Raw genomic sequence first — 20,214 nt, 5'->3', positions numbered from 1 at the left:
GATGTGGGGGGCTAGAACTAGGTGTCGTGTGTAGTAGACGTGTGCACTTTGGTGAAACCCACCGGAATGGTGCATGCAGACCAAGTACAATAATTGGTTGAATCTGGGATTCGAACCCAAAACAGCATCAACCAACCTCATACAGCATAAACACACCTGACACTGTGACACACAATACATATAGGTGCACAGACCTCGATACAGCATAAACACACCTGATACACAATACATATCGGTGCACGGACCCCGATACAGCATAAACCCATCTGATACACAATACATATAGGTGCACGGACCTCGATACAGCATAAACACACCTGATACACAATACATATAGGTGCACGGACCCGATACAGCATAAACCCACTGATACACAATACATATAGGTGGACGGACCTCGATACAGCATAAACCCACCTGATACACAATACATATAGGTGCACGGACCCCAATACAGCATAAACACACCTGACACACAATACATGTAGGTGCACGGACCCCGATACAGCATAAACCCACTGATAGACAATACATATAGGTGCACGAACCCCGATACTGCATAAACACACCTGATACACAATACATATAGGTGCACGGACCTCGATACAGCATAAACACACCTGATACACAATACATGTAGGTGCACGGACCCGATACAGCATAAACCCACTGATACACAATACATATAGGTGCACGGACCTCGATACAGCATAAACCCACCTGATACACAATACATATAGGTGCACGGACCCCAATACAGCATAAACCCACTGATAGACAATACATATAGGTGCACGAACCCCGATACTGCATAAACACACCTGATACACAATACATATAGGTGCACGGACCTCGATACAGCATAAACCCACCTGATACACAATACATATAGGTGCACGGACCCCAATACAGCATAAACACACCTGACACACAATACATGTAGGTGCACGGACCCCGATACTGCATAAACACACCTGACACACAATACATATAGGTGCACGGACCCCAATACAGCATAAACACACCTGATACACAATACATATCGGTGCACGGACCCCGATACAGCATAAACCCACTGATAGACAATACATATAAGTGCACGAACCTCGATACAGCATAAACCCACCTGATACACAATACATATAGGTGCACGGACCCCGATACAGCATAAATCCACCCGATACACAATACATATAGGTGCACGGACCCCGATACAGCATAAACACACCTGATACACAATACATATAGGTGCACGGACCCCGATACAGCATAAACACACCTGATACACAATACATATAGGTGCACGGACCCCGATACAGCATAAACCTACCTGATACACAATACATATAGGTGCACGGACCCCGATACAGCATAAACCCACCTGACACACAATACATATAGGTGCACAGACCCCGATACAGCATAAACCCACTGATACACAATACATATAAGTGCACGAACCTCGATACAGCATAAACACACCTGATACACAATACATATAGGTGCACGGACCCCGATACAGCATAAACACACCTGATACTCAATACATATAGGTGCACGGACCCCGATACAGCATAAACCTACCTGATACACAATACATATAGGTGCACGGACCCCGATACAGCATAAACCCACCTGACACACAATACATATAGGTGCACAGACCCCGATACAGCATAAACCCACTGATACACAATACATATAGGTGCACGGACCCCGATACAGCATAAACACACCTGATACTCAATACATATAGGTGCACGGACCCCGATACAGCATAAACACACCTGACACACAATACATATAGGTGCACGGACCCCGATACAGCATAAACACACCTGACACACAATACATATAGGTGCACAGACCCCGATACAGCATAAACCCACTGATAGACAATACATATAGGTGCACAGACCCCGATACAGCATAAACACACCTGACACACAATACATATAGGTGCACAGACCCCGATACAGCATAAACCCACTGATACACAATACATATAGGTGCACGGACCCCGATACAGCATAAACCTACCTGATACACAATACATATAGGTGCACGGACCCCGATACAGCATAAACCCATCTGATACACAATACATATAGGTGCACGGACCCTGATACAGCATAAACCTACCTGACACACAATACATATAAGTGCGCGGACCCTGATACAGCATAAACCCACCTGATACACAATACATACAGGTGCACGGACCCCAATACAGCATAAACCTACCTGACACACAATACATATAGGTGCGCGGACCCCGATACAGCATAAACCCACCTGATACACAATACATATAGGTGCACGGACCCCGATACAGCATAAACACACCTGACACACAATACATATAGGTGCACGGACCCAATACAGCATAAACACACCTGACACACAATACATATAGGTGCACGGACCCCGATACAGCATAAACCCACTGATAGACAATACATATAGGTGCACGGACCCGATACAGCATAAACCTACCTGACACACAATACATACAAGTGCGCGGACCCCGATACAGCATAAACACACCTGATACACCATCCATATAGGTGCATGGACCCCGATACAGCATAAACCCTGCTGACACACAAAACATATAGGTGCGCGGACACCGATACAGCATAAACCCACCTGATACACAATACATGTAGGTGCACGGACCCCGATACAGCATAAACACACCTGGCACAGAATACATGTAAGTGCACGTAGTGTGTGCAATTTGTCACACACCGCAGTCAGAATATTACAGTCCTATCACATCAGCCTGTAAATAATGGAGTCTGGACCAGACAAACCAGTGATTGGAAACATTATCACGACCCACGCCATAGGGAAGGATGACACGCAACAGCATATCTGATAACACGATACATCATATAATTCAACTTTTTATTTTAGAAAAACTAAAGGTATCTTTCGTTGGTGAAATAAACATTCACTCTACAAATCATACAAAGATACAAAATAAATTGAACATATATTTCCCTGTTTAAATATTCAGCTAACCTGGAACATTCTCACTGACAGTTTCCCAATCCACACCACGTTTACAGAGCGAGTGAGTGAGTGACTTGTGTTTTACGCCGCTATAAGAATTAGCCCAGCAATATCAACCTCGAACACCAGAAATCATGAGCTTCAAAAATTGTGCCCATGTGAGGAATCAAACCTGGGCCTTCGGCGTCACAAGCAAACGGTTTATCTACTGTACTACCGCTCCGTCGCCTTACAGTAAGTCACGATATGGCTGAAATATTGATGATATGACTCGCTCACTCACTCACTCACTGTAAAAAGACTATTTTGGATACTTATTCTACTTTTTGTTTTGATTGATTACAGGTTTTCCTACAGCAATAGCTACACGATTTCCATATAAGGAAAATACACACATGGAGGATGAACAGGACAAGCCCGATGACGTCCAGACACAAATATTGATACAACGGCATGTCCTGACAATAGGACCTCAGATGGGCGCTGCCATATTTAAGCACGTGTTCTATCCAGTAAACAGCTTCATCTTTGGGACTTCTTTTTCGGAGCTTCGTGATTTCCGCAGCTTTCTTGATTTTCTGTGAGCAGGAAGAATTCTGAATGACCTCATTGATGTTGGACACCAAGTCATCAACAGTAAACGTTTTCAAATCCATTTTGAGACCAAAGCCATGGTACACGACCTTCATTGAATTATACGGTTGATCCCCAAAAAGGGGAAAGCCAATCATGGGAACTCCCTTCAAGAAAGCCTCGTTCAGACCACTGGCTCCACAATGGGTTATAAACAATTTAGTGTTCGGGTGGGCGAGTAGATCCGACTGCGGCATCCAGTCTGTTAAAAGAACATTAGGTCCAACTTTGACTTTTTTGTCAGTCTTGAATATGTATCGGTAGTTCGTTCGTGAAAACGCCTCAAGTAATCTTTTGGATATTTCATCAGGAAGCGACTTCACATTACTTCCGAAAGAAACAATGACCACGCCCTCTTTTGATTCGTCCATAAACTTCTTGTATTCAACAGGGAGTGGCTTTGGTTCAATCGCTGACAGAGATCCAATCAGCTTCACGTTGGGCAGCGTGGCTGCTGGGTAGTCTAGTAGGGGCTCAATGTCGATGAGCCACAGCCAGGCCTTAGCTGTCAGAGATTCCATTGAGATGTACGGCTTCTCTGGGGCGTATGTCGCTACTGGCCTATAGGTACAGAACGGATCATAAAAGAACACGTACAGCACAGTCGTGATGGCATTCACTACACGCGTCCCGAAGTCCATTTTCGGTGTCTTTGGGAAAATGATGAACGGAGACGCAGATGGAATAAAAGGCGTCCTGCTAACTTGAGGCTCGAAAGCTGCCCCTATGAATATAAAGGGAATGTCCAGTCTGTAGGCAATGGTGGTAAGCATTCTGGCTATGGGTACAATATCTAATATAATCAAATCAAAATTCAAATCTTTGATTCTCTTAAATAATTCCTTGTCCCTCAGAATACGGTCACATATTTCCGTTATGAGATCAAAGGGCACAGGAGGACCGTTTTCTTGGAAATATGCGTTTATCATGCTGTTGAGGATCATTTGGTCAAAGTCATATTCATCTACAGCCTCGTATTTGAGGATGTTGACCCCCGGTGCCTGCATGCCCTTGTGATTGGCCAGTTCAGTCGAGAGAGCATTCCATACCATGTGACCATGTGAAGCGAGCTCAGTGGCCACGTTCAGAGATCCCCGGATGTGACTGTATGTTGGCATATACAAGAAGAGAATCCTGGCGGCCTGGAACCCAGGCAGACTCAACAGCAACAACAGCAGGGCCAAGCTTGTGGTAAGTACCCCCATCCTGGATAATTGACGCCGTCTGCAATATATAAAGATATTAGTCTGCAATTTTTAAAGATATTAGTCTGCAATTTTTAAAGATATTAGTCTGCAATATATAAAGATATTAGTCTGCAATATATAAAGATATTAGTCTGTAATATATAAAGATATTAGTCTGTAATATATAAAGATATTAGTCTGCAATATATAATGATATTAGTCTGGAATATATAAAGATATTAGTCTGCAATATATTAGTCTGTAATATATAAAGATATTAGTCTGCAATATATAATGATATTAGTCTGCAATATATAAATATATTAGTCTGTTATATATAAAGATATTAGTCTGCAATATATAAAGATATTAGTCTGCAATATATAAAGATATTAGTCTGCAATATATAATGATATTAGTCTGTAATATATAAAGATATTAGTCTGCAATATATAAAGATATTAGTGTGCAATATATAATGATATTAGTCTGAAATATATAAAAATATAAGTTTGTAATATATAATGATATTAGTCTGTAATATATAAAGATATTAGTCTGTAATATATAAAGATATTAGTCTGCAATATATAAAGATATTAGTCTGTAATATATAAAGATATTAGTCTGTAATATATAAAGATATTAGTCTGTAATATATAAAGATATTAGTCTGCAATATATAAAGATATTAGTCTGTAATATATAAAGTTATTAGTCTGCAATATATAAAGATATTAGTCTGTAATATATAAAGATATTAGTCTGTAATATATAAAGTTATTAGTCTGTACTATGTAAAGATATTAGTCTGTAATATATAAAGATATTAGTCTGTAATATGTAAAGATATTAGTCTGTAATATGTAAAGATATTAGTCTGTAATATATAAAGATGTTAGTCTGTAATATATAAAGATATTAGTCTGTAATATATAAAGATATTAGTCTGTAATATGTAAAGATATTAGTCTGCAGTACACTCAGCTCAGAGTTAGATCGCTGACTGTGGGTGTTGGCGATTAGATGCCTCACTCTGGCAGTGTGGGTTCGAACCCCGGACAGGACTCAACCCCAAAATGTACGAGAATCTGTACTTTACTAAGAAAGTGTTACCCTAAATATAACACTTGTTACCACTTTCTAAATGGCATTGTGTGTTCATGGCGTGAGACGCTGCTCATATCAATCACTGGTTTGTCTGGTTCAGACTCGGTTATCTACAGGCTGTCATCATATATTTGGACTACAAGTGACTGCGACGATAAACAACAAACTTAACAAACAAGGTAAATTTGCCTTTATTGGTAGTTAAGCATTAGTTAGTATTTTATATGCATATATTATATATTAGCCCGTGCGTGATCCAGGCCCTTTCGAACTGTGATGAGCGCCCGTGGGGACAGATCAAGGGGGAGGAATTGATAAGATTAGGTGAGGTAAGATAACAATATATTATCACGAAGGAAATTTTGGTAACGTCAGCACAAGGTATCAGCTTATTGACAAACACACTTACAAATAACTAAGAGCATCACAAATGTGGAACAAATAAATGCTCAATAATTATTTGTCATAAAACTTCTTACAAAACCTGGTACTAGCCATCTGCCCGAGGCAAGGGAGTTAACTGACTGTAAAAGTCCAGATTCCACCCTCGCCGAACACGGCTGGTATTATGGAGTTATAGTTTGGCTGGAAGAGTCTATGCATAGTCCAATCAAAATCGCGAAACGAAATCGACATTCGGTTTATAAACATGGCGACTGCCTTGCAGATTTCGGTTGATTGCAGGATTTGCAGAGCACGTGCACTGTCCATTAATTCCGGGTTTGTTCTCAACATCGGCAATCGTAATCCGGCAAGGAGGAAGAAGTTCATCCTCCAAATGTAAAACATGCGAAATATCGCTTAATATTTTATTTGCTTTATTAACTGTTTGCTCTGTTTATTCTGTATTTTCATTCCGTGCGAGTTTTGAATCAATGACGGTGCCCAGATAGTTATACTTCTATTACTTCATTATCAAGTGACAATAACAATTGGAGTAAAACATGAGTTAGTTTCCCTATAACATCTATGACCATTTCCTTAATTTTCTTGATATTTAAAAACAGATAATTATCCTTACAGCAAGATATAAAATTAGAAATTTCATTTCTGAATCTTTGATAAGACCTACAAGTGCAGCGTCATCTGCAAATTTTACAGAAACAAATCAACAGAAAAACGGCGACTACAGTCATTTGTGTACAAAATGAAAAGATGGGCGAGATAGCACAACCTTGAGTGGCCCCAGTAAAAGTGCGAATAAGAGATGAGCAGGTGCCATTAACGGTGACGAACTGTGGCCTGTTTAAACAAAGATTTGACCCATTTGACAACATGCGTGTTAACACCCATGTTGTTCATCTTTTGCATAAGTACGTGAGGCTGTATGGTATTAAGAGCAGATGAAAAATATCGACGAACAATATTCTTACATTCGATTTACCGTTATCTGGACGTCTTTAGATTGTGTGCAGGACAGTCTGTGGTGCGTCCTCGACACCTCTGTCGGGTCTATATACAGTTTGCAAAGGACTATGAATACGCTGACGATCTCTTGTTAATGCGTTCAAGGCATTTCCTAGCTATTGAAGTTAAATCCCCAGGGCGATAATCAGTGTATAACTTGGGTTTTGCTTCTTGGGAACAGATACAGAGTTAGAACGTTTCCAAAATAGAGGATTTTTTGGTTTGGTTTGTTGTTTAACGCCGCACTCAGCAATATTCCAGCTATATGACGGTCTGTAAATAATCGAGTCTGGACCAGACAATCCAATGACTAATGTCATGATCATCGATCCACGCAATTGGGATCGATGATATGTATCAACCAAGTCAGCGAGCCTGACCACCCGATCCCGTTAGTTGCCTAGCCTTTTACGACAAGCACAGTCACCTTTTACGGCAAGTATGGGTTGCTGAAGACCTATTCTACCCCGGAATCTTCACGGGTCCAAAAATAGAGGAACGTGATGGGAACCTAATGAAGCTTGAAAAAGCTTTTGAAATATGCCGTACAACTGTTTACTGCATTCATTAAATACTATATCATATAAATTACCTGGGCCGCATGCCTTGTTTGTTTGTTTGTTGTTTAACGCCGCACTCAGCAATATTCCAGCTACATGACGGCGGTCTGTAAATCATCGAGACTGGACCCGACAATCCAGTGATTGACATCATGAGCATCGATCCACGCAATTGGGATACGATGACATGCATCAACCAAGTCAGTGAGCCTGACCACCCGATCCCGTTAGTCGCCTCTTACGACAAGTATAGTTGCCTTTTACGGCAAGCATGGGTTGCTGAAGACCTGTCCCAACACAGAGCTTCACGGGTCGCATGCCTTGCGTACAATCTCATTAAAATCAGATCTTAGTTCTCGCTATCGCTAAACAAAGATCTGAGGACATCCCATTACGGGTCACGTCAGAACGACCTTTCATCGGACCAATCAAAGCGTCGCTTACCAGGTCATGAAAGTGACGGTCGGAATGTGTTTCTGATCATGCAACCTCGAAAACGTTAACACGGGGTGTTGCGAACGACAGTTACGGCCCGCACGACTGATTCCGTCAAAATCATCGTCTGTCTCTCGCTTCCGTGGGATAAACGTTTGAACGGAGGAGACGTTGCACAGTACGTGGGAAGCACTGCCACACAATCTCAACCATATATTAGACATTCCGGAATGTTCGTTTGTTCAGTTTTCAAAATTTTAATCGAGTACTGTGTCAACATATTTTTCAAGAAGAAGAAATGTTTATTTAAGTGTCACATATTGTACATAAAACACATTTTAAACAAAAGCAAGTTGCCATTAAAAGTACAATATCCAGCCTCTAGGGCTTATGAGACACTCTAAAAGCATTTAAAACATATAACATTATTAAATATAAAACACAAAATAAAAATATTATATACAATGTTAAGACTAGAAGAGATGCACTCTCCTTCTATACATGCTGTATAATGTGATTGCTAAAAGCGGCTGTAAAATCACTTCTTGCATCAAATAAGATAATTGCTGAATGCTATTAAAATAATAAAAGTCCTGGTTTAATTCAGCTGCCTTGTGTAGTAGTTGATATCTCAGGTCACTGTATACAAAACAATCTATTAAAAAGTGTGATTCATCCTCAATAACATAATTATTTTTTTCTGCACAAAATTTACATATTCTATCATTTAAAGGAATAGGTGGCTTGGAATAGCGGCCTGTTTCGACTAATAGCGTAAACAGCGTAGTCTTAAATGGAAATCGCCAGGTTGAAACGAGTGCCGTAAAGCTCGAGAGAGCTGCTTTCTAATTGGCTGATATCGACTTCTTGTTAGTCATTTCAGTGGTCTGTCAAAGTAAGCGGACGGTCGTTCTGACGTAGCTCGTAATGGGATGTCCTGAGATCTTTGATAGGCGGCAGCGAGAACTTACATCTGATTTTAATGAGATTGGCCTTGCGTATGTATAGTGCGTTAAAACATTTAAGAACATCATCATTAGATACGGCTAAGATATCATCCTGCTGGGGGCACTGAATTCAATTTCAACTCGCGAGGAAAAATCATGAGTATCAAAACGAGTATAAGAAGAGTTCAACTCATTCAAGGATTAGAGGAAGTCCATCCAGACCTAATCCAGCTTAGACTTTTTTGTACGCCAGTCCACGGGGTCAACCATACCCGCGGGGCTAGACTTGGCTCCTGTCTACGTTAACCAGAAGACAGGCGGTAGCCGTGTGTTGGCAAAAAGCGCCAAGCATGCTGCGCGCCCCAATAATGGAACCAGTTAATTGCAGGGACGCAGTATCGAAAGAATGCTCGGGAGAAGGACTTCACTACTTCTACACAGAGCAAATGATGCGCTTGTCCCTCCATAACAAACATATATGTTAAAAGAGGGACCGTGAGTGATTAGGGATTTCAACGCCTATAATATGGATATCCTACACTCTTGAGATTGCAGGCTGGATTCAGGCAATAATTATAAGTTTTTAATGATCAACGGATAACATTTCCGTGGAAAAAATCGCTGAAAGCTATCCTCACAACGAACTACTCCCTACCTTTCAGCTAGAGAAGCGCGCCGAACCTCGAAGCAGTCGAATTAACCAGAGCGAAAACATTGACAGCTGTCACGTGACTCAGCCTGGGGGTCTTCTCAAAAGTTATTACACCGATTATTAGATGTGTTCTGTTTCTGATTGGGCTTTGGTCCGACCTTGGTTTCGTAAGTCAAGATAAAATGTTCAAATAACAACCATTAACATATACATAATTAATCTCAGGAACTTGTATATCTAGTTATAGAGAAAGCTGCCAACGAATAGCCTTTGAGATGATTCACGCAAGAAGGTCAAATACGTTGAAGGTGGCGAGTTCACCAATACAAATACTGAGTGAATGGCAGGGCGGGGTTATATTCATGGAAATCATTGAATCCACTCCAGGAAAACACACAGATGTACGGAGCTCCGTAAGGGACACAAACACATCTATTTCTAGCTGCGGTAGCCGTGTCTCTGTGCTGCTCCATATAAACGATTGTGATTTTGACTTGTCGCTTCACAGAGAAACGGGCTGTTCCATGGTGTTTTCCATAATAAATAGGAAGCGATGTGGTAGCCTAGTGTTCACTTGTCACACCAAAGACCAGGGTTCCAACATTTCCAACATGGATACAATGTGTGGAGCCCATTACTGGTGTCACTCACTCACTCACTCACTCACTCACTCTATAAACGTGGTGTACATTTGTCAGTGAGAATGTTCCAGGCTAGCTGTATTGTTCGCACTATTAAATGTAAACAATAGCCGAAATTCAGTATCATGTTGCACGAATGCGACTATTTTCTCTAAGGACTATATAAATATACTAATAAAAAGCGACAAATCCCTTTCCATATTCATAAGAAATCTCTGCCCAAAATAGAGTTGATTGTATGGATTGATGCAAGCTATAGATCAAGCAATACATGGGATATTTATCAAATTAAATTTCTTGAAATGTGTACCGAAAGTGTAATAATTCTCTTCTTCATAATAAATTCTATATTAATGTAATGAAGACAAATATCAAAGAAACTTTATGTATAAAATATAAAGCATATTTACAGGAGAAGGGGAATCCATTATTCAATATTGATGATGAACCCTTTTTTCAGACTCTTTTTATAATTTAGGGTTATACTTTTAAATATCCGTTCATTAAGATAAAAAGAAAGAGAAGAAAAAAATCTGATCAACAATAGTAATGCCATGAAAATCGCGATATAACTTCGCGAAATTTAACAAATTAAAAGAAGAGTAACAAGTACTAAAGGAAACATATATTAAACAAATCCCCACTCCTGCGCTCTGGAGCATAACGGACTCAAAAGGAAGAAAAGCCAACAAAATATTTTCTATGGCTTGAAAAACAAAACTTTCTTATCAAGACAATTACAAGATTAGAAAATATAACTAAAAAGGTTATCTAATCAATGAAATATTTAACCATTTACACTATATGCCCTACCAAGAAAGTGAATATCTGCATTTTATTCAAAGGATTCCATATACCAAAACTAGGCGAAAACAGTCCCAAAATATAACACATATCAACAGGGAAACAGGATATCCTGTGTCTCAGTTCGCGGATGCCACGCCACTGATTTTGGACAGTAGAGAAAGCTGTCTTCCAAAAATCTTAAAATTCTTTATAAATGAGCATCCTTATCCGACTTAAAATGTACATACCAGTAAAACTCCAGTAATCCGGATAGGATATCAAAAGGAATCGAAGTGGTCACTCTGTCAAACATGAAAATTAAATTGGTCACAAGCATATTTCACAATTCTAGTCATTCTATTTACCCACAATTTATCAGCAATTGTTGAAAGAAACTACAAGGATAAACTATAAAAAAACACAATAAGATAATGGCTCTCTTTGGAAGAATTACGGCTTAGAAAAGAAGAAGGGCACTATTGTAAAAGAAGCTAAAGACATACTAGCTCAACAAAAATGTTCACGTGTTGTTTTCACGTGTGAACAACTGACGTGTCTTCCCGAGGCAAGTGAGTTAACTGACTCAAAAAGTCCAGTTTCTAGAATTTCTGGGTTCGATCGTAGCGCCACCAGTGGCTATTACGAGTTATGTCCCTTCTACGTCCCTCCTATTGCCCAATCAGATTCCGCCTCTCATATCACTTGCATTTGCTTCAAACAAAATGTCGGCGCCCAGGCAAGACGATCTGATCGATAATCAAGATCTATATTGTAATAAAACGAGTCTTACATCGCGAAGTGCATCAAATCACGTGAACACCTTGATTTACAAGAAGAACAGATTTGCAAAAATCTGTTAGACTGGTTCCCGGATCCTTCGCCTGGTGTCGCTGCTCTTGCTCCGCTTTCCAATGTCTGTCGCAGGAACGAACGGGAACCAGTCTAAAGATCTGTCGACTCCCAGTTGGCTGTACACATGCTTTGTAAATCCCGCAGTTGACCGAAGTCTGCAGGTTGAAATCTATGTTGTTTACAAACCGGATGTCGATTTCGTTACACGATTTTGATTGGACTAGGCATAGCCTCCTTATTCCAGCCAAAATGTAACTCCGGAATTCCAGCCTAGTAGAAACTGGACTTTAACAGTCAGTTACCTCCCCTGCCTCGGAGAGATTGTGCATGTACCACCTTTTCGCAAACATCATCACAGGTTTTTCAAAGTGAGTCCGGGGTTCGATCCCCGGCCGCATCGTTCCAAAAGACGATAAAAGATGGAACTTGTTGTTATCCTCAGGCTGTCTGTCTAAACAAGGACCGGTCAGCTCAGAGTCAGTATGCTGTGTCTCAGTGGGGTGTTCATGTTAAACTGCTACATGGTATCTTAGTGGGCAAGCACTATAAAATCGGCATCAGTCCGGACTATTACCAGCAGCGACACAAGCACGTACATGCACGTTGCTATAGTATGTCCAACGGTTAAATAAAAGAGACATCCACGATGTGATGTGTTTCAAAAATATTAATTATACACGCTGTGCTATACACTCTCCAAAAAAAGAAACGCACAGATATATTTTTAGTAAAGTTATTGTACCTAATAAAGTCGATATATTTAATTTAATATCATATATACAAATATGAAATTTTGGAGCTTGATGGTGACATGTTGTCGTTGTACAAAGGCATTGAAAACTGTTCATAAGGCCACAAGGGGGCGCTGAGTTCAGTATCTCGTGTGACCGCCCCGGGCAGCATATCACACACACACACACACACACACACACCATGACGCTACCGCCACCGGTCGAATTCACGTACACAATGTGGGGCAAAACGCTCATTTCGACGACGATAAACACGTCGTCTTCCATCTCGCCGGTGAAGAAGAAATCTTGATTCATCGATAAACCACACTAGTCTCCAGTTTCTCAAACTCTGATGCTGTTAGGTATGGCACCAACGCAAGCGTCGCTGTCGATGGATCTATTGCAGAACAGGGACGATAACTGGTGTTCTGGTTCGGATTCCAGCCTCGCGAAGGTGGTTCCTGACAGTCTGGTCCGATATCCTCCTCAAATCAGGGATGCCTCCTGTCTCCGTAGCTGTGGCTTTGTGCGATGACGTAGGTGGACCATTCGAATGTAGCGATCCTGTGCAGGGGTGGTAACGCTTGGTCGGCCGGTTCTCGGACGGTCTGCAGTGGAATTGAACATTGTGTATCGGTCCCAAAGACGGCAAATGGTGCTGTGGTGGACGTTGAAATGGCGAGCAACAGAAGACAGCGATTTCCCTTTTTGGATACGTCCAATGGCGATGTTCCAATCGGCAGCATCGAATGTCGTCATTTTCGAACTTGAAAAATGTTGACAATTGAATGACAAATTATTGGCTTATGCTTGCCTTTTTATAGCCACTACCACGAGTTACGAATGCCATAACTTGCACGTGCATTTTGCTTTACTGTTTTCCTCCATGACATTTGAGAACAAGTGTGAAAACAATGCCGTTTTAAGACATTGCAAATCGACAATGGCTGCGTTTTGAGGCGCCGTTTGCCGAATATCAGGCCACCAACATTTTCCAATAACATATATCCAAATTATATACCGGACTTTTTTTGTAGTCAGGTTCAATGAACTACATACATACATATCATGCTGGATATCAGGCATATTAAGACCATCTGTCGCAATGATCAAATTGGCCCAGCCTGACAAATAACTCAGTAGTGACATGACTGTGATTGACGAGAGAACGTGAGATTACCAAAAAAGGTCTCTGAACAAGAACAAAGGAATCACGTGGTGTATGTACATTCTAGAGTAGTTCAATCAAACTTGTCGGAACTGCATACTGTAAATCTTGAAATTAACGCGAGCGTGAATTAAATGCGAAAAATGCGAGTGGTCTTTGTTCGCATTATTAAACATCGCATTTATATCAACAATAAGACATTTTGGATAACAGAAATACCAACTTAGACATACGCTGAAAACAAACAAACAACTATGTACTAGTATATGCCAGAGCAAAGATATTTATCCTTGATGCACAAGCATTATTGACCAACGGATGAGGTTTTCAAATCAAGTTTAGAGAATAAAGGGATAATATTTGGCAACAAAGCTCTTCAGTGTCTTTGTTTTTATGGCTTAGAAAAGGTTGGGCATAAATGCTTAGAACTCGAGAAAGATGGGGAAAAGCTACGCTGAAACGATAACATTTTAAAGTTATAGAAACGAAAAGCTTTTGAGACAATTCCAGCAAGAAGATCAAATACGTTTAGCTCATAATTTTGTGTAAATATAAAACTCAGCCTCCATCTGCTTGAAAAAAATGACGACCACAATATGACCATCCTCATCAATACAGAATATTTCGTGAGCAAAGCCATAATCTTTGACAGAGAGACATGCGATGAGAGACACTATGCCTATAACCCTTGTGCATTTTTAATAATCATTTTGAAATCATTTCAAGAGGCCATAACAGTTTTCGACTGTGATGGGATATGACCATTAAGCATCATGTACCCTTACTTGGGAACTGACGAGCAAATGACATGTTACCAATCAACATTGTGTGTTCCTAAAAACAGAGCAGGAAGATAATTGTATTGTCAAAAGACATGAATTAACATCTTCTAAGCTACGCCACGGGAATCAAGTTGGCCTAAAGTTACCCTATTGCAGTTTGAGATGCATCAGTTGTGAGGATGAAGGGTTTGTTCTGGACGGGCTATGCAAGGTTTGGGGATGTTGTAAGAGCTTGCTTAAGCTTTTCGAATGTATAGATTTGCTACAGATATGTGATAAATAGAGGCCAAATCTACAAAATGACACACGTCATGGACATTTTTAGAGGGTGGGATCTCTGTGACTGAATCTTTTTTTGAAGGATCAACATGGATGCCATCGTTGCTGAAGACATGCCCTAAGTAGGTGACTTGTTTTGTCGCAAATTTACATTTGCTTGGTTTTAGAGTGAGTCCTGCTGCTTTGATCTTTTGGAATACTGCCTTGAGGTGATACAAATGTTCAAAATAACGTTTCAGAAAATATCATGTAATCTACATATATTAGTATGTAACGCCAGTTCATTTCTTTATTGCATCTGAAAAGGTTTGCAGAAATGCCAAAGGAGCATTTTTGAGCCGAAAGGGAGGCGATTCCACTTTTCTGGGTTTTCTCCCAACGTGTCCAACTTTCAGTTTGTAAACGTCTTTTTTCTTCAGTTTACATCAAAAGCTATATACTACTAATGTCCATCATCCACAATCTTAGAAGATCTAACTGAAAAATACATTACTCCAGTTGAGGTGACAACATGTCAAGTTTATTGGGTCTTGCTACACATGGTGTTAAAAATTGTCTTTATCTATTGTTTTATTGCTTATTTTTACTGCTATTAGCATTGTCCTGTTTCAAAATCACCTAAATCTGTACAGTTGAACGGTGAGAAAATTTTAACATTCTTTGCATGGGTTGAATTTGAAATTAGGCATAAAAAAATATCTCAGCTCTCTTTTAAGAAGAAACACACTACTCATTATCTAAAATTTTGAATATTTTATTATGTAGATCTATTTGCGGCAAAGAACACAACATGGCAATCACCATGCACCTGAAAATCCGGGCCCCTGCCAATCAATGTCAGTCGCTCAAACATGACTCATCACGTTCTGACGCGCGACGGAGAGCGTTTCCGTAGTATTTCAGAGTTACCTCCCTTCGACTACACACTTGAAAAGGCCCCCATGGGGTGTTGGAAGAAACTCCGAAAGATGTTGGATTTGTATGACGGAAGTTGGACGACAGAAAGTACACGGTCGGCCGTCGTGGATATCATCGGCTAACGCTTCGAGGTGTGGGCAGCAACTGTGTGTATTGATGAAGGTTCCAGGTTAGAAGAGAAGTCACTCACGCGAAATCTAAGTCACGACTTCGACTTCCAGTCAATCCTTGTGTATTCTATTTGAGGCTGTAACCCGAAACGTCTGACACCGGTGCCATTGTTGTTGATGTTGCGGAGAGTTGTAACTGAATAATGAACGCATGTGTTTGAGAAACAGTTTAAAGTTTACATATGCAATGAAATATTCAAATTGAATAGGTATTAATTATATTGATGCCGAATCATGTACAAGTTCCGTATCTGGTTTGGCAATTGTCTACATTTTTGTTTTGAACACGTTGAACGCTGGTGTTTCCACTGCAAGATGATCAGTCAGGGGACTCCCAGACCAGTACCATGCTCCGAAGTCCACATGAGTGACAGATGATTGAGTAAGGTCACTATGTCTGGGCTCCGATTATTTCCATTGTTTTCAAAGTGTTTATTAGGAAATACAGGGAGTTGATGGTAGAAGATAAGCAAGGGACTCCGCATTTTTAAAAGGGTGGGGACCAAAATATGTAAAACATCTCTCAGACAAATTTGCTGCCTACAACATACTATATTTGGAAATACAGTCAATTCACTTTAGTCCGACACTTCTAATCTGATAATTGGCTTTATCCGACACTAATGATGGGAACCGATTAAATCAGTGCTATTTAGACCCGTTAATCCGACAGTCTCGCACTCCAACGCCGACACACCTAATTTGCGAATTACCGAAATCACTCATTAATCAGAGATCAGCGTACTCAGTGGTCATCTGCCCGCGAGTACACAGCCCATGCTTTGATGCGAGACGAATCGGCTGGTAGCTGCATATTACAACGGCTGCAGAGATAAACTTGCTTAACAATAAACAATTAATGCTTTAAATAAAGAAAACAGGATAATTCACATGCTTAGATTACCTCAATCTTTTTCAAATCAGATACAAGTTCTCGCTCTAGACAAGGAGATCCCATTACAAGTCACGTCAGAACAACCTTTCGCAAACTATGACCTACCAATGAAATGACAACAGGAAGTCGACGTTAGCTACTTAGGAAGTAACTTTCTTAAGCTTTGGGTACCAGTTTCAAAGTTGCGACTTCCATTCCAGATGATGCTTTTTAAAGTATTTTGAATCGGTCATACAGTCCGTTACAGTTGTTTTGTGTTAAACTTTAGAGGTTGAATGATTAGAAAACATATTCCGCCAACAATGTAACATAATAATATGAATATGTACTATACCCATGGCCCCCCACCCTCCCTCCCTCTCTCTGGATCCGCCTATGAGAAGTTTGGACAATGTTACAGAGATTTCTCCTTGTGTCTTATATTTTTATCTGGATCAGACCATATCGAGTTAAATGTTCTGTATATTTGTAACATTGTTGTTTTGTTTGTTGTTAATGCCCACTCAGCAATATTCCAGCTATATGACTGCGATCTAGTCTGGCCCAGATAATCCAATGATTGCTGTCCTGAGCGTCGATCCATGCAATTGGGATATGATGACATGCATCAACCAAGTCAGTGAGTCTGACAGTTAGTGGCCTATTACAAGCATGGGTTGCTGAAGACCATTTCTAACCCGAATATTCATGGGGATTGTAAAAATAATTTTTTGATACATGGATATTTTCACCATTGTTTTATTCTGGCCTTGTTAATTAATGTTTACATGTAATTGCGATTCGTAAACTCACCATGGCTAATGAAAAAACAACCTGTGTAGTCAAATAGTCCATATTAGGTGAGTCTATGAGTGAGTTGTCCTGTCTGCATTCTATCCCTTGTATCTCTGGAACTCGGCTGACTGTCATCGTAGCCCAGTCATGTGGATCGGTGCTCACGCTTCAGGGGTAGGTTAAGTGTAGCTTAATCATGTATGTAAGTCGTTGTGTACACTTGACATGTTTAAAAGTATACTGCTCAAAAGAAGTTAAAGAACCCTGATTCTTTCATATTATTATGGTCAGTCTGTCTAATGTCATGGCATGACAAATTAGCTATAGTAATATGAGTGAGTGAGAGTGAGTTGGGTTTAACGCCACTTTTAACAGTATTCCAGTTATATCAAGGCCTGTCAGCTTAATGTGGGAGGAAAGCCCGAAGTGATGCAGGTCTCAGATGTTTACCACTTCGGTGAAACCCACGACCATGGGTATAGTGCTGACAAACCTAGAAACATAATCAGGGCTAACCCGGATTCGAACCCACAATCATAGGTTTCTGGCATGTCCAGACCGCCTCCGTGGCCTAGTGGTAGAGCGTCCAACCGGAGAGCGGAATGTCCAGGGTTAGATCCCCAGCTGCGTCATACCAAAAGACGTTAAAAGATGGTACTTGTTGTTACCCTGTCTGGCGCTCAGCATTAAGTGGTTAAAGCAAGGACTGGTCAGCTAGGAGTCAGTATACTGTGTCTGAGTTGGGTATTCATGTTAAACTGCAGCATGGTATCTCAGTGAGCTATCACTGTAAATCGGCATCAGTCCGGTCTAGTACAAGCAGCCACACACACACACATGCATGCACGTCGCTATATAAGTGCAATAATCTTTGACGCAACGTTAAACCCAATTTCACCTCACCTTCTGGCATGTCCAAAGGACGCAACTCTGCACAGCAAATTGCACCCCCATAGACAACGGCCCCCCGTGCCCCCCCTATAGTAATATGAAAGAATCAGGTGTTCTTTAACATATTTTGACTAGTATTTGATGATAAATAATTTGTTCTGTTTATTGCAGGTGTCCCTCGTCATGCTGATGTGCAAGATCTCCTGCAAGTGTCGATTCCGTGAGTGGAAGTGACGACACTTACCAAACAACTAGTCATGGTTCAGATCGGCCTTATAATAGCCAGTGGCTATTTCGCCCTCATCGCACTCTGGTGGCTGATTCAGGTCACGAAACGCTACCACTTGATGAAACAGCGACACTGTGATTTCTATAACTCAGTTACCTACCCTTGTTGTGCCTGGGACAAGAAACACCCGGTAGAGGGCGTGTTCAAAGTGATTTCTAGTCTCGCTATAGCGATCGGTTTATTTTCTTTCAATGGTGCTGCCCAAGTGGACTTTTTGACTAATAGAGAAATTGCAACGATATTCATGTTTTTTATGGTTTCGGGTGTGATGGACATTTTAGCCCGATGGAGCGGGAAGACATTCTACCAACAACTAGACTATGTGGCTCTCATGTTGTTTTTCACCATCCAATCAGTGGTTTTCGTGTCACGGTCACAATTCTCGGAGCAGCCGGTGACGGTGTTGTACTCGCTCATGTTGTACACATCCCTCGCCACCCTTGCTGCAACTGCCATGGAAATGAAGTATGGGGATCAGGTGCTGTGTCCAGTCATGCGGAGTTATCTCCTCTTGACTCAAGGGACATGGGGCCTACAGGTGGCGTTTCTGGTCGAAGACAAATCTCTTATGGTCAACACTGACTCAGATAGGATCTTGTTGGTGGTCATGTATTTTACTTGGCATTGTGGAATTAACTTTTTCCTGATTTTGTCGATTTGGTTGATTGTGTTTAAGATGTTGCAGAAGCAGATATGTTGCTGTGTTGCCACGGACACTGCTGCCGGACAAGATACCATCTACCTGGAGAACAGGGTGCATTTTGATTATCATGTTTTAGACCGATTCGAATCTGATGTTGAGTAAAGAACAATAAGGAATGACGAGGTTAAGAAGATGCTGGTAGATACGGAGCGTAACACACCTTCAGATGGTGCTACCATGGAAACTATGTCATCTTCATTGTACATCAGTACATTGATAACAATGTCGACATGGTTAAGTGAGAGCTTTTTGAAAATATCAGGGTCTTCCACAGAAGTAAATATCTTTCAGAAATATATTTCTGAGTTCCATGTTTTAGGATCTCCCATTGTTTGCCAGGATTAAGCCAGTATATTTGAGATTACATATTGGAGTTAAGTAAA

General features: G+C 40.7%; 2 protein-coding genes across 3 annotated transcripts; one reads left to right on the top strand and one right to left on the bottom strand.

Annotated features, from left to right (window-relative positions):
• Positions 1–2,896: 2,896 nt before the first annotated feature.
• On the bottom strand, positions 2,897–4,856 carry LOC139472415 (UDP-glucuronosyltransferase 1-2-like). The gene has a single exon (XM_071254889.1). It carries the CDS (start codon positions 4,854–4,856, stop codon positions 3,333–3,335), a length of 1,524 nt encoding a protein of 507 aa, XP_071110990.1. The 3' UTR covers positions 2,897–3,332.
• An 11,269-nt stretch (positions 4,857–16,125) lies between these two features.
• On the top strand, positions 16,126–20,214 carry LOC139472448 (transmembrane protein 45B-like). 2 transcript variants are annotated; one of them, XM_071254925.1, is made up of 2 exons: positions 16,126–16,240; positions 19,011–20,214. In XM_071254925.1, the coding sequence occupies exon 2, from the start codon at positions 19,097–19,099 to the stop codon at positions 19,931–19,933; it is 837 nt and encodes a 278-aa protein (XP_071111026.1). In that variant the 5' UTR covers positions 16,126–16,240; positions 19,011–19,096; the 3' UTR covers positions 19,934–20,214. The 2 variants fall into 2 exon arrangements, with proteins under 2 accessions (XP_071111026.1, XP_071111025.1); XM_071254924.1 differs by having other exon boundaries at positions 16,126–16,278.

Source organism: Haliotis cracherodii, unplaced genomic scaffold (assembly GCF_022045235.1).
Source record: "Haliotis cracherodii isolate W230 unplaced genomic scaffold, xgHalCrac1.p SCAF_24, whole genome shotgun sequence".
Taxonomy (NCBI): domain Eukaryota; kingdom Metazoa; phylum Mollusca; class Gastropoda; order Lepetellida; family Haliotidae; genus Haliotis; species Haliotis cracherodii.
Note: the sequence above shows the minus strand (reverse complement) of the source record. Positions and strands in the feature narration are given on the sequence as shown.